The sequence below is a fragment of the Podarcis erhardii genome (genome assembly GCF_964252035.2).
Source record: "Podarcis erhardii genome assembly, chromosome: 10".
NCBI lineage: Eukaryota > Metazoa > Chordata > Lepidosauria > Squamata > Lacertidae > Podarcis > Podarcis erhardii.
In genome coordinates this window covers 1,013,995-1,029,538 of record NC_138500.1, presented here as the reverse complement: position 1 = coordinate 1,029,538, position 15,544 = coordinate 1,013,995, and the positions used below count along the sequence as shown (strand labels likewise).

Here is a 15,544-nt window from a genome sequence, read left to right as displayed (position 1 = left end):
CCCCAGAGATGTCGGCCACCCGGTGGATCGGGACCTCCTTCTTGCTGTGCAGTCCTTTCCCGTTCTTTATCGCCCTGTTTTTTGGGGGGAAGCAATCAGACGGTCAAAGGAGCCGGCGGGGCAGGCCAGGAGGAGCCCCCTTCTGCTTCGGAGGGGCTTGTTGACCCCGAGAAGCAGCCCTGGGCTCAGAAGCCTGGATCTCCCTCCAAGGCCTCATCCCTCCGTACCAGGAGCAGGGAGACTCAGCAGCAGCCAGAAATTCCTCCTGGCCTTAATGGCACCAAAGGCTGAAATGCAAAACGTGCCACGAGCAGCTCGGTTCTCAGGGAAACCAGGTTTCTCCCCAACTCTGGGCATTAGAGCCCAACCTCTTGCCCCCTGCCAGGAGGGTTTTGAAAAACCTTCCTTGGAGGTTTTTAAGCAGCGGTCAGATGGCCACCTGTAAGCGATGCTTTTGGCTGAGATTCCTGCATTCAGAGGCCCAGCTCTCAACAATTGCCTCTGCAAGACCAGCAAGGAGGATCTGAGCACAAGACCAGCCCTCTCCTCTCCTGTGGTTTCCAGAAAATGACTGTGGGGGGGGGGGCAGAGCTCAGCGACCCTGACTATAATAAATAATAATAATAATTTTTTATTTATACCCCGCCATTCCCGGTTCAGGAAGCCGGGCTCAGGGCAGCTTACAACAAATTTAAAACACTTAATTGATGCTACAAAAACAAACAAACAACAACAAAAAAAACACCAGCATAAAATACAGTATAAAAACATGAATAACAATAAAATTCAAAAATCAATTTAGGGGAAATAAGCATTAGATAATCCCCAGGGCTAGCTGGCTGAATTGGTCCTACTTGGGCCAGCATGGAGGCCAGGGGAGAATTAGCTGTGGGATCCCAGAGCGGATGATCTTCATGAAAAGGGGGGGGGGGAGGAAGGGGAATAAAAGATCAGGCTAAGTTCAAATTGAAAGCCAGGTGGAATAGCTTGGTCTTACAGGCCCGGCGGAAGGAGGTTAAATCCTTCAGGGCCCTGGTCTCCTGGGACAGAGCATTCCACCAGGTCGGAGCCACCACTGAGAAGGCCCTGGCCCTGGGGGAGAATAGTCTGAGTTCCTTAGGGCCCGGGACCTCTAGTGGCCCCCAGAACCCCCTCCTCCTCTCTGAATTTGCCTCCTCCTCTTCTAAAGCCACCCAAGTTAGTGGCGATCCCTGCCTCTGCGGTTCAACTCTGTGCCTCCTTCGACCTGCCCCAAATGGTTCCACGTTTGGCTTCCTGGGACCTCCACGAGTCCTGGTGTGATGATGAGGCAGAGAGAGAAACTTCTGCCCCCCTCCCCGCCTTGATGCACCTTCCTCCTGTAGCTCCCCTGCCCCACAGGGACTCCCCACTTCTCCTATAAGAGGCTCACACAAGAGCTCTCCCCTCTCTTGCAGGAACACCATCTCAGGAATCTTGAGGTGGGGGGAGAGAGCAGAGGGATTTCCAATTTGCAGGCAGGCTGTTCCTCCCACAGCTTCTCCACAATCACAGCCAGCTGCTAACCTTTTCCTTTTAATTGCATTTCCCTCTTCCTATCAAGCCTCCCTGAAGCAGAGGAGCTGCCGCCGCCGCCGCCTGCTTGCAATCTGAAAGGCGCCATCAGGCTCTGAGACAAGCAGGCCCCCCTCCTGCCCCCCCCTAGAAACAGACACACACACAATCCCCTCCGTCCTCCTTGCTCCCTGCTGCACCTTGGGGTCCTCCAAAAGGAAGACCGTTCCGGTGGGAAGAGCTGTTTGGACAAAAGGACTCCTTTGCAGGGTGAACGACTCTCCATCCTTGGAGGGATTTAAGCAGAGGACAGGTGGCCCCCTCTCGCGAATTCTTCCGCTGCGATTCCTGCATTGTTGGGGAGGGGCTGGATGACCTCCGGGGGTCCCTTCAAAGCATACAGACCCAAGATTCTATGGCCTCCTTCACTGGCTGTTCTTCAGCAAAGGTCAAGTGGCCCTCTGCCAAGGGATTCTTCCGCTCCGATTCCTGCCTTGCAGGGGGCTGGACTAGATGACCCCCGTGGCCCCTTCCAGCTCTATAATCCTCCGAGCCCGGCTTTCCCTCGGCTCCCGCTGGGCCCGCTCAATGGCTGCTCCCGTGCCGGGGCCTGCCGTTTGTTCAGCCGAGCCGAGGCGCACAAAACACTCCGGCGGGAGCGCCAGGGATCCCGCCGGGCCTTTGTGGAGAAGTCATTGAGCAGGCTGCTCTGTTGCGAAGGGCTGGCCGGCCGGCCTGCTGAATCCGGCCGCGGTTAAATGGGGCACCGGCAGCCGGCTGCTCGCAGGAAGCCAGCCGGCACAATGCTGGGTTTGGGGAGGGAGGGCATTCATGCTGGCCGGCCTTCCTGTCTTTAGGAATACTGGACAAGAAAATGTACTTAAGAAGGGGCAGCAGAGGACGTCATCTCAAGAGGGAAGGGGGAGAGAGGCAAGGTGACGGTTAAGGGCATCCAGCTGCAGCAGGATGAGGCCCGAGGGGCCCTCTTCTCACAGCGGCCAGCCAGGAGCCCCGATGGAAGAAGCCTGCATGCAGGATCCAAGCACAGGAACAGCTCGCTCCCTCCTCTGCCCGGAGGTCCAGCAGAGGCCGGCCGCAACCAACACTGAGCTCATTTGGGCAGCTTTCGTGCCAATCGCATTGCTCGCATCCTGGGCTGCTTTGCTCTGTGGTCGTCTTCTCTGCCAGGAGGAAGGGACAGTGCACGAGGTCTGTGGGGGCAGCAGGACAGAGCCCTGGGGTGGGGCGCAGAGAGCGGGCGGCTGAGCGGCCAGTGCAAACCTTCCACCAACCTTCCCGGTTGCCCAAGACCCCTGCACTCTTTGCACACTCTGACTGTCCAAAAACATGCTCATCGGCTATGCTCAGGTGCAAGGCGAGGCTCTCAGGATTCGGTGCTGAAAATGGCAGGAGGGGAGAGCTACTCTTTGTGCTTGGATCCTGCTTGCAGGTTTCCCATAATGCAGGCATGTCCAAAGTCCATTTCAGGGGCCTAATCCGGCCTGCCGGTTGATTTAATCCGGGCCCCGTGGCAGTATATGTCCTTGGTCGGCCCTCGCGCATGTTCACTTCATCAAATTTGGCCCTCTTTTGAAAAAGTTTGGGCACCCCTGCCATAATGGGAAGATGGTTGCTCACTGGGAGAATAGGAGGCTGGACTAGACGGGCATCATGTTGGCACCAGGAGACCCTGGCGCCGCTCTGGCCACGGGAAGGCCACGCTCCGAAATGCTGAGCAAGTGCTTTTACCTTCCTGCATCAGGCCGGCAGCCTGGCCCACAGAGGAGCCAAGGGGGCCTCATCCTGCCCCTCGCCTGGCCGCGCCCTGGCTGCTCAGCAGCTGGGCTCCTCCTCCCTTTCCGCGAAACCCTCCCACCCCTCGAGGCTGGCTGGCTGGCAAGGGGGCTCCGCTCTCTCCTGCTCCCCTTCCCTCCCCCTGCCGGAGGAACATCCGTCAGGGCTAGGCCCACGCTGCGTGGTGCCGGCCTGGTAATTGGCTTCGCGGTCCCACCCGCTCCCCGGCGCCAGCCGTGCCGCTTTGCCGCCTTTGCTCTTTTCCGCGCTCGGCTGAGGCGCCCGCTTCTCTGCTGCAGGCTTGCAAGTTTTCAGCCCAGCTGTCAACAAAAAGGCTCGGCTAATTGGTGGCCGACAGACTCTTAATAAGGGCTGGGGGGGGGAGAGGCGGGGAGAGATTCACGGCCCCCCCTGCGTCACTTGACAAGGACTTGCCATGCTGCTGGCTGCAAGAAGGGGCTCTCGGGCAGAGGCGGGCAAGGGGCTACGGAGGGTCCGATTTCTCTCTGCTCCCCCCTAAAGAGCAAAAGACAAGGCACAGCAGCTACACCTGAGAGAGACCTTGCCAGGCTGGTCTGAGGGGCCCCAGAGAACCCTGACGCCCACCCCACTCGCCCCTAGTCCAGTCTGCGATGCCGCCCACCTACCCAGCCCAGGAAAAGCCAAGGGGTCCTTCTCCTGCTGCCCCACAGGAGAGGGCTCTGCTCTGCCCTCCACAGTTGCAGTCAGTCGATCTGGGACAGAAGAGGGCTCTTGAGTTCAAGTCCTGCTTGTGGGTTTCTTCCATAATGAGCTGCTGGCCTGATCCTGCAGCCTCTCTCCTTCTGTGTCCATGTGCCGTGAGTGGCCAGCAAGGAGTGCTTGGTTCAAGGAGGCCGTCCTCTACGGACACCCGCCATTCTGGGCGGACAGCTCCCAGGACCTGGCAGGCAGAGGGGGGCTCAGGATGGCAGCAGGGGCCCCCGGCAGAGGATTCCCATTGCCTTGTATTAGAGAATCATAGAATCTGAGGATTGTAGCGTTGGAAGGGACCCTGGGGATCATCCAGCCTGACCCCCTGCAATTCAGGAATCTCAGCTGAAGCATCCAGGACAGACAGCCACCCAAGCTCTGCTTAAAAGCCTCCAAGGAAGGAGAACTCACCACCTTCTGAGGGAGACGGCTAGAATCTCCTTTCCCATGAAGCCATGGGAACAAGCTTGCTCCCTCTTTCACGGGGCAGCCTTTGAGATATTGGACGACAGCTATCCTCTCGGTCTCCTCTTTGCCAGGCTAAGAAGAGATTGAGTGGCCAACAGGCGGCATAAAAATAAATGCTCATGCAGCGAGTGGAACAGGTTTCCTGGCGCTGGGCTGCACCACATGCCCACACCCCAAGCAAGCTAGACCCACGGCTCAGGGCCTCCTCTGGCACAGCCGCCAGCCTCCCCAGCTGGCCTGCCCCAAGGAGCAAAGTGGGGAGCCTCTGCAAGGGGGACCGTTGCTCCTCGGCCTCCCAAGAGCGGCAGAATTCGCCCTCAGGCCTCCCAGGGACCTGCAGCACAGCTGGTGGCCGGAACAGCCTGTCCCTGGGCAGCAGGGAGGTGTGACCCCTCGCCAGCAGCTGGCAGCCGCCTGGGCATGGATCAGAGCCCAAAGAGGCTCCCTGCCACCTCCGCTGCCACCCTGGGAAGCGGGTGGAAGACCCCCTGACTCCCGGGCCAGGCGGGGCTGCCCCTCCCTCCCCATTCCTTGTCCCATCTTCCCCCCACCCCCTGCCACGGAAGAGGCCCATTGCCCAGCAGTCCTGAAAGGGCACCAAAAGGGGATTCACACTCTCTTTCGCCCCCCCCCAAGCCCTTTCCGGGCACTGCTTTGCCCCCCCCATCGCTCCTCGGCCCCCTTCTCTCCTGCCCCCCCCCCACTCACCGAGCCTCAGCCGCCAGCAGCTCGTCGTAGTGTGAGGACCGCTGGTCATCGTCCTGTCGGTAGCGGATGACGGAGGCCAGGCCCTTGCTGACCAAGGCTTCAGCAATATTGCTGCAAGAGAGAAAGAGGAGGAAAAGGTGTGAGTGGCGGGAGCTGGAATCACAGAATTGGAGGGTTGGAAGGGGACACCCAGCAGCCGACGAAACAGAGTTCCTCTTCTTTGAAGGAAGGCCATTTCACTGTTCTTCCTAATGTTTAGTCCTTACAATTTGGACCCACTGGTACAGGATCTCCCCTCTGGAGGGTAGAAAACCCCTCGGCCCGAACCCAATCTCTACCATGCCAGCTGATTCACCCTGCAGAGACCAGGCCTTGCTACCCCTCTCTCCCTCCCTGCGAGGTGGGCCTTGGGGTGCTGAGCTTATGGAGGGGCTCTGGGCTCTGTAGCCATTCTTGAGCTCCTATACCAATGATTTAGGAACTTTCACCACATTGAAATCATCATCATCATGTTTTATTTGTATCCCGCCCTCCCTGGCCGAGACTGGGCTCAGGGCGGCTAATATCAAATACGTAACATTGGTATAAAATCAAACAATAATTAAATTACAACTTAAAAACAAGTCAGGATCAAACTAAGTCAAGTCTTACTGCCTCTGCAATTTTTTCTAAATGCTGAATGGAATAGCACATGAATCTGACCTTTGGTGAATTTGTAAGTAAACCTTTTTTTTAAAAAAAAAAAAACTTGCCAAATGCATGATGTTTTTCTATCCGAGGGAAGAGGGGAACTTTTGAAGGAACTCAAATGATGTATTTTAAATGTCTAACAGCCTCTGCTTCCATCCCTGCCTGCTGTGGGAGGGAGTTCCGTAGTTTAACTATGAGCTGCATGAAGAAGGACTTCCTTTCATCCGTGTCACCGTTCCCCTGGAAGCAGGGGGACCCCAAGGACGGTGGGAGACCTGTGGCTGAAAGACCCCAGGATTTCTGTTCATTCTGCACAGCCCCCCCCCCTCGGCATCCCCTGCATGCACGACAGGGAGGGGGGAAGCGGAGGGTCCTGGGGCTTCCCTCTTTTTTTGCTGCTGTTTCCCCCCGGGAGGTGGGGCACAGAAAAAGCCCCACCTGCTCATTTTAATTTATGTATTCCCCCCCCATAAAATTGATACACTGTGTGATTATTATTTTAAAAACAAACTCAAAGCAGTTTACAAAATGATAAAGCAATAAAATTACTAAGAAAAAAATAACAACTAAGAACGGGGAAAGTTACAAGACTGAAACAGGTTTGAACTCCCATCAGCTTTGCATGCACCTGTGTCAGGAATGCTTTGCAGAGGACAGGAAAGGCGTTTGCCTCACGTCAAGAGGCAGGGAGTTCCACAGGGCAGGCACTTGCCAGGCTGAAAGGTGGATTTCTTTTGAACTATTTGAAAAGCAATTGTAACCAACAAATTACGCGAGTAGGACTCCAAGAAGTTTTGTAAGGAGGAATATATGAAGTGCTACAAAGTAGATAAAGAATAGAGATATTGGTTATGAGTTTTAAATGTAACAGGGAAAATAAGAAATGTATACTAAGAGATTAGATTGGAAAATTTTCAGACAGAATTGATAGAAGTCAAAAAAGTTGAATAGGATATAGAAATATGTTGAATTACTGTTGAAAATGGTATGTTCATATGTATATGTGTGTGTATATATATATATGAAAGGAAAAAAGAAAGATGGATTTCCTACACTGAACGGGGATTAGCTGGCAGTGCCAGCCCTGCCAAGCGCAGCGGCCAAACAGGCGCATGATGTGGAGCAAGGCGATTTATTTCCCTCCACGTGGGGATGGCTTCAAAGCGAAGAATGCCAACTGCTCCAGTGCGTTTGAAGCCAGCGGCCAGGCATCAGGCTTTGGGGGCTCCCAGAGATGTGGGTGCCCCTCCCGGGAGGCGCAGGCAGGGCTTGGCACTGTGGGCTCAGCTGCCAAACTCCCACAGCCCCGGGCAGGACCTCAACCCTCCGGCTCCTCTGCCGGGAGCCTCTCTGCCTCTCCTGCGATTGGCACGAGTCCAGCGCCCGCCACGTCCCAGCGCAGGAAGGAGGCCCTCACGGCCGGCCTGGAGCTGCTGCTGCTGCTGCCGCCTCAAGGGGGTGGGCGGGCAAAAGAAGAGCCAGAAATAGGCCGGGCAGAGATGGGGGAGACGAGCGGGGAAGATCTGCAAAGGAGGAATCGGCTGCCAAGCGAAGCGGCAGCTGCAGAGGCACCGCGCGAAATGCCAGGCAGCCAGGAATAAGCCACCGCTGCCGCACCTCCTATTTCAGGCAGGCAGTTGCCGGGCACCCGCAGCACGCGCAGCCCACCTTCTCTGGCAGCTGCCTCCCACCCGGCGCGGAAGAATCACGAGCAGCTCCAAGGATGTGAACGGGGTGCCCTGCCCACATGAGGCAGCTGCAAGCAGCAGCCCCCCAGAGAGGAAAGGAAGCGCCCCCAAGGCTGCTCTGCTTTGGGAAGCTGTGCCCCCCCTCCTTGCCTCCTGCCGCCCCACCCAAAGCCACCCGCTGAAGTTTGGCACCTCTCGCCTTCGCCAGGCGAGGTTGTCGGTTGGTGTTTGTGCTGACGCTCAGAGCCAAAGCTGGGAGGGGAAGAGGGGGAGAAGGGCAGCCGTGGGAGGGGGGGGCGAGGCAGCACATGCTGGCAAGGTATCCCCATTCAGCATCTGAGCCCCGCAGGCAGCATCCGGAAGCAGCGGGGCACATCCCTGGCAGGCAGCCAGCTCTCCACGGAAGCCATGCCAGCCAGGGGAGCCACCAGGGGCTCTGCGCCCGCGAAAGGGGCTACGCCGCGCCAAGGCCAGCCGGGCACAAGCGCCAGGGAGGCAGAGGAGCCTCCCGCCTCCAATTCCCAGGTGCGGGGCAGCCTGCCTGCCCAGGAAGGGTGGGCCAGCGCCCTCGGGGTGGGGCCACCTCCAAGCAAGCCTATCTCAGCTACAGACCAGGAGGGGTTCCAACCTTCTGGGGGGCTCTGCTTGGCCCTCAGAACTCTCCCCTCGCACCCCCAACCCCGCCCTGGACCCCATCCTCATATGACCTCTTGCTTTCGGGCAGAGAGGCTTACATGACGCTCTGCAGGAACGCTCCTGCTGCCCAGAGGCAAAAATGGATGCTCATGAGCCCGCCCTTTTCTGCCTCTGCCCCGCCTCCCCTGCCCCGCTGCTCCGAGGGGGCTCTGTCCCTGGGTGCTGCCATTCAGCATCTGGCAGGCTCTTCCCCAGAGGCAGCCGCATCTTTGCCAGATGCCAGCCAAGCGAGGCATCTAATAGGAAGAGATTTGCAGAAGAGGAGCAGCGAGGGGGCGGTCTGGAGCGGCTGCCTGGGTGGGGGAAGGCAAGGAGCACAGCCAAGGCAACACCCAGGCGCTTGCAGGCTTACCTTCCTGCCTTCTTCACGCAGCCGTTAACCTATGGAACTCCCTCCCTCAGGAGGCAATGATGGCCACCAACTGGGATGGCTTTAAAAGAGGACTGGACAGAGTCCTGGAAGAGGCTAGTAGCCAGGGCGGCTCTGCTCTGCCCTCCACAAACAGCAGAAACTAGACTTCTGCTGGTTTTTATTTATTTCATAAAATTTACACCCAGCTCGATTGTTTTAGAAAACCCTCAAAGGGTTTTACAAAAAGATAAAACCGTCAAACTGAGGGGGGGGGGCGGAATCGCAACCCTACTTTAAAACAGACCGACGTTAAAATACTAAAAGAGACTTACAATACTTTCTAAGCAATTGGGTAAAGGGACCCCTGACCATTAGGTCCAGTCGTGGCCGACTCTGGGGTTGCAGCGCTCATCTCGCTTCACTGGCCGAGGGAGCCAGCGTACAGCTTCTGGGTCATGTGGCCAGCAGGAATAAGCCGCTGCTGGTGAACCAGAGCAGCGCACGGAAATGCCGTTTACCTTTTATCTACTTGCACTTTGACGTGCTTTTGAACTGCTAGGTTGGCAGGAGCAGGGACCAAGCAACGGGAGCTCACCCCGTGGCGGGGATTCGAACCGCGGACCTTCTGATCGGCAAGTCCTAGGCTCTGTGGTTTAACTCACAGCGCCACCCGCGTCCCCCAAGCAACTGGGTAGGCTAGTCTAAATGTTTTCATCAGCTGCCGGAAAGAGTGCAGCAAAGGCTCCTTCTTGATCTCAACCGATTCCTCAGTTTCCGGAAGCGCCAGGAGGAAAGAGGAATCCTATGCTCAAACGCAGCAGACTTTGGATGTTCCCATCTTCCTTCCTCCCACAGATGCGCCTGACTCCTCCCCGCATCTCAGCAAAAAAAGGACAGCGCTTGGAGGGGGGATCTGCCCAAAGAGCTGCTGGGGCTCCAAATCCCTTGGCAGAAACTGGCACCTTCCCTCTGCCCCCCTCTGCCCAGGAAGCAGCCAGCTCCCTCTGGCACCAAGAGAGAGCAGAGGCAGAGCTGCCCCTTCAAGACGCAGAGGGCAAGGGGACCCTGGTCTCTGCCCATCGCCATTCCCATGGCGATCACTCTGCCCCAATTTGCCACTGCCAGACCGGCATGGGAGGAGCTGCAACCACATTGCATGGCTCCCACGCCCCGGGAACTGCGGGCATCAGGGTGGCGAGGGACCCAGAAAGGCCTTCCGCGCTCAGCACCACAGAGGCGTCCTGCCACCCCCACCTTGAGGAGAGGCAGGGGGCTCTTGGGGGTCCCTTGCAGATCTGCGATGCCCTGACTTTGTGATCTGACATCAACCTTGAGGGGCACACAGGACTCTCAGGCCCCCTCTGCTCTCTGCAAACAGCTGTGCCCACCCTTCCCTCGGAAGCCCCCCTTGCACCACCTACCAATCGGCCGATCTGACCTTTCGCGGCTGAGGTTGGGGGTGGCAGTCGGAGGGAGAGCAGAGCGGGGGGAAGGAGACACAAATGCAACACACCCCCCCCAGAGGGACTCTTGCCACAACCAGCATGTCGAATGTACATGCAATGGTTGGCTCCATCATTTGTCGTGGTCAGAGGGCAGCAAGCGCCTGGCCCCACGGTGCCAAGATTAATGGCAGAATCATCACGCATGGCGTATCCAAGGCCTCTGCGGCCCCACAAGCCGTCAGGGGGCTGGGGAGGGGGAGGCGGGTCCTAGTGGAGGGAAGCAGAGAGGCTGCAGCCACGGATGCCGCCCAGAACGGCCTGCTTGGGGGTCTCTGGGGGTCTCCAAGCCTTCATTGCCATCCCATGAAGGGAAGAGCATGCAGTCAGGGGATCCGAGAACCGTAGAATTGGAAAGGACCCCAAAGGGGAAATCTAGTCCCATCCCCTGCAATGCAGGAATGGCCACAAAAGCCCCCGAGCTCTGCTGAAAAAGCTCCCAGGAAGGACTCGGAGGGAGTCCGCTCCACTGCCAAACAGCTCTCACTGTCCTTCATCATGTTTAGTCAGCAGTCTCTTTCTTCCCGTTTTAACCCAATCCAAAGTGTTGGTACTGACAGCCTCAGCCCTGCATCCCTAAAGGAGCGTCTCCACCCCCATCGTTCTGCCCGGACACGGAGGTCCAGCTCCGAGGGCCTTCTGACAGTTCCCTCCCTGCGAGAAGCGAAGCTGCAGGGAACCAGGCAGAGGGCCTTCTTGGTGTTGGCACCCGCCCTGTGGAACACCCTCCCATCAGATGTTAAGGAGATGAGCAATTACAGCGGTACCTTGGTTCCCGAAAGGTTTAGTTGTCGGACAAATAGGCCCCTGAACGCCACAAACCCGGAAGTAAGGGTTCCGGTTTACAAAGGTTTTCCGGAAGCCGAACATCTGACGTGGCTTCCACGGCTTCCGACTGAGTGCTGGAAGCTCCTGCAGCCAATCGGAAGCCTTGTCTTGGTCTTCAAACAGTTTTGGGAGTCAAACAGACTCCCAGAACTGATTAAATTCAAGAAGCAAGGTACCACTGTATATATCATCTGAAGGCAGCCCTGTGCCAGGAAGCTTTTTAACGTTTGATGTTTTATTGTGTTTTTATATATGTTGGAAGCTGCCCAGGAACACAATTTCACGCCCATTTCCAGGGGCATTTGAAAACCCCGCCCAGCTGTTTCCCCCTGGCCTTTGCAAAGCCAAAGCCCCCATCAGGGTCCAGGGCAGGCTAGCCGAAGATCAAGGATGGGAGCTTGGGGCAAAGGTTGGGATCCGCAATTCCCTCCTCGCGAGATCCCAAGGCGAGCCCACCCTCACCCACCCAGCCACCTTCGGGGCTCGAAGGGCCCGGCATTTGGGGGGGGGGGTGAAGGGACCGGCACAGGTGACTCTCTCAAGCAAGACCCACATGAAAGAATGGGGCTGGGTGAGTGCGGATGAAAGCTGGAGAGGGAATCGTGTTAAGCTGTGAAAGAGCAACGTTGCCCCTCAAAGCGAAGCTGAGCGAGAAGCAGCTGCAGAGAGCTCTCTGCTCTCCCACAAACGCGGAACGCAGACCCCAATTTCCTCTGGAAAATCGAGCCGGGGGGCTTCCAAAGGCAGCCTCTCTCCCCGGCTGCGCAGACTCCTCTGCCTTAAGTGTGCTTTTGACAGATCAGACGCCGGGCGAATGCCCCGCAGGCAGCAAGAGGCAGGCAGGTCACGGGGCATCCTGGCACGGAAAGCTCTGGGGCAGGGAGGGAGAGGCCCAAACCCCACAGGGCAGGAAGGCAGGCCCAGCCCCCATCTCCGAAGCTCAGCAGGGCTTGGCCACAGGGAAGCTGCCTTACACATTGCTCCACTTGGCTCAGTGCTGCCTACACGGGCTGGCAGCAGCAGCAGCAGCAGCTCTGTAGGTTTTAGGCAGAGTCTCTCTCGCACTCCAACCCGGAGAAGCCGCTGGGGACTGAAGCAGGCGCCCTCAAAGGCTGGGCTCGGCCCCTGAGCTCTGGTCTTGGGCACAGATGAGCCCCTCTCTGCCCAGGGACCCCCAAGGGCTTCTGCTTCTTGCCCAAGAGTCCTGAGCTACAGCGCCAGCCGCGAGAGAAAGGGAGGAGATGGGCTCCACTTGCCCAGGGAAGAAGCCGTGAGGGCAGGGGAGGAGAAGCAGGGGAACCTGGCTGGCCGGGAAAAGGCCTCACCTGCCAGAAACATTGTAAAATTAAGGAATGTTAGAAGGATGCTGGAATGAAGCTATGTGGTTTTAGCAGTAATGTTATAAAGGATTAAGTAAAAATGGATTGTTAACAGGTCAGAATGTAAAGTTACAATATATTAAGATAAATTAGTAAGAATGAAAACAAAGAAGGAAAGGATTTGCTGAAACAACTAATGAACTAGAATACAAAGAAGGGAGGTGCAAGGAGGTCAAGGAAACAAGCAAATGATAGTTAAGATATGGAAAGATGGATTTGTTTTTAATTGTTTTTATTATTATTTTCTGTATTTTGTATTTTCTGTTTTTCTTTTTCTTTCTTTTTTATTCTTGTAACTTTTTGAAACACCAATAAATATTTTATATATATATATATAGAGAGAGAGAGAGAGAGAGAAAGCCCTCAGTGGATGAGTCAACAGGAGTCACAGAATCCCGGAACTGCAGAGCTGGAAGGGACCCTGAGGGGCATCTAGTCCAGCCCCCTGCAGCGCAGGACTCTTTTGCCCAAGGCGAGGAGCAAACCCACGACCCCGAGAGGAAGGATCTCCTGCTTGACCAACCGAGCTGTCCCAGAAGGTTAAGTTGCAAGAAGGGAGATTCCGACGAAGCATTCGGACAAACATTCTGACGGTAAGAGCCATTTGGCAGTGGAAGAGACAGCGGACTCTGCTTCCTTGGGGGTTTTGAAGCAGAAGCTGGATGGCCATCGGTCATGGATTCGTGAGCAGCGATTCCTGCATTGCAGGGGGTTGGGCTGGATGACCCTCGGGGGTCCCTTCTAATTCTATGACGCCTCGGCATCCACCGCCAGCTGCTGGGCGCCACAAGTGGCCTTCTCCCCCCTGGGGCCCCTGAGTGGCCCCCTGAGAAGACCTTGTGGGGCTGGGTGGGCCACCCAGGGCCCTTCTGGCGTCCTGCACAGGCCCCCCCTCCCCAGTGCCAAATTTACTTATAAGCTAAACCAAGCTATAACTTAGGGCCCCACTCTAATAATAATAATAATAATAATAATAATAATAATAATTTATTTATACCCCGCCCATCTGGCTGAGTTTCCCCAGCCACTCTGGGCGGCTCCCAATCGAGTGTTAAAAACAATACAGCATTAAATATTAAAAACTTCCCTAAAAAGGGCTGCCGTCAGATGTCTTTTAAAGATAAGATAGCTACTTATTTCCTTCACATCTGGTGGGAGGGTGTTCCACAGGGCGGGCGCCACCACCGAGAAGGCCCTCTGTCTGGTTCCCTGTAACCTCACTTATTGCAATGAGGGAACTGCCAGAAGGCCCTCGGAGCTGGATCTCATGGGGGGGGCCCCAAAAATATACTCCTTCTTAATTGTATTTCACTATTAATATACTTCTTCTTAATTGTATTTCAGTTCAACAATTACTTTGATAAAATACGTATTTTGTGACGTGCAAATGGCTTGAGGTACCTATTATTGTTAAATAACCATATAGCACATATTCAACACAAAAAACAGCAACAATTTGTTGTTGACAAAGGACAGCTGGACATAGAAAAGGCCCCCTTACCTTCAGGAGCTTAAAGAAGAAGTGTTTGGATTTGATATCCCGCTTTATCACTGCCTGAAGGAGTCTCAAAGCGGCTAACATTCTCCTTTCCCTTCCTCCACATCAAACCTAAATCCAGCCCTGCCCATATCCCATACTCACATGCCGCCAATGGTGACGGTGGCGCAGGTGCGCTCCGAGAAGGCGGGGGCTGTGTCCGTGGCGCTGCTGGCCGGCCGGATGTAGTCCACCGTGACGTTGACCTGGAAGGAGAGACGGGCAGAGGTGAAGGAGCAGCAGGGCAGAGGCTCAAGGGGGGGAGACCTCGTGGCAGAGAGAAGGAGGCGCCCGTTGCCATGGTTAGGCAGGAAGGCGCCCGTCTGCCCGGAGGAAGCCATCCCAGCTCAGTACCAGCTGGGCAGTTCCGCTGCTTCTGGGGCAACCGTGGACTGGGATGGGCAGGGCCAGGGAGCTGGGCAGGAGGTGGGCACCGCAGGGCTGACTCCCCTTGCCAAGCCAAAGAAGCAAGAAAGAAAGGGCCAGGCAGCTGTAATGTAAAGGTTGAGCAATAAGTTATAATAAGTTATAATAAGTTATAATAAGGATTTGCTGAGTTAAGAATTTGAACTGGAATACAAAAGGGGGAGGTGAGAGGAGGTCTGGGAAACAAGTTAATGGAAATAAGTAATGGAAATTATATTTGTTTTAACTGTTTATAATTTTGTACCTTTGTATTTTTGTTACTTTTTGTTACTTTTTGTTTTTTGTATTAATTTGGAAACTCTAATAAATATTTATAAAAAAAAAAGAAAGAAAGAAAGAAAGGGCCAGGGAGTGTGGCAGGAAGCAAACCGTGAGAACAGGTCCCAAAAATATGAGCTTAGTTATTTCGCAAATAAAGTTGAGAAAAGACGGTAGAGATGAAGTATAATATGTAGCGGCAAAAAATAGCTACAGGAGAAAACCATGGACAGGTGGAAGGGAAGTCAATTATCTTAGCAGAATGCACACTGGAAAATGTTTAATTCAACTTTTTTCTGAAAATTGATAAATAGAATCTTAAAAAAATGTGTGAGGTTTGTTTGGGGTGAGGCCGCAGGAGGGATCTGAAAACCTCCCCACCAGAATGGCACATCAAGTTGATGGACTACACCGAAGCGGCAAAACTAACTGGGCAGTTCAGGAATCAAGAAGAGAAGAAAATTTTTAAAAGAACGGGAAATGTTTATAATGTATATACAAAATAATTGTAAAGAGTTTAAAGCAATAGCAAGATTTTAAACACACTTGTAATGTAGCAGAGAGTATAGATAATCTGGGAAAATGAAAAAATGGAGAAGTATTGATACGCCGTTGAAATAGAATCAATAGGATGGGGGAAAGTCAGGAGACTCAGAGTAATCTCGGTAATTAGATCTGGAAATGGTTTTGTTGTATGTTTATATTTTGGAAAATCAAATAAAGAATTGTTTCACACACACAGGGGAAACCTCCCCACCTTTTTAGTCTGCAATCCATCGCATGGAAGAGCAAGCAGGGACTCCCCTGGCCCTGCAAGGGCGGAGGAGAGAGGAAGCATCCATACCATCTCCCCCCCCCGCTGCCTCCCTGCAAGGCTGCTCACTCCTCTGCCTGCCTTAAGGCTGGGGGGGGGGGAGCCAGAGGCCCCTTGAGCCCCCAGGCAGGCAGAGCAA

The 15,544-nt window shown here is 55.0% G+C and overlaps 1 protein-coding gene and 1 long non-coding RNA gene across 2 annotated transcripts in view; one reads left to right on the top strand and one right to left on the bottom strand.

The window, feature by feature from the left end:
- LOC309352046 overlaps positions 1-15,544 on the top strand; it is a 413,396-nt gene that overhangs the window by 178,403 nt on the left and 219,449 nt on the right. The gene's annotated exons all lie outside the window — the stretch shown is intronic.
- The window catches only part of SND1 (staphylococcal nuclease and tudor domain containing 1), a 224,164-nt gene that overhangs the window by 103,342 nt on the left and 105,278 nt on the right, over positions 1-15,544 (bottom strand). Inside the window, exons 12-14 of the mRNA XM_081879810.1 lie at positions 14,013-14,113; positions 5,236-5,346; positions 2-74 (exon numbers count right to left, since the gene is read on the bottom strand). Of these exons, the coding sequence (XP_081735936.1) occupies positions 2-74; positions 5,236-5,346; positions 14,013-14,113 (285 nt within the window). The remainder of the gene's footprint in view (position 1; positions 75-5,235; positions 5,347-14,012; positions 14,114-15,544) is intronic.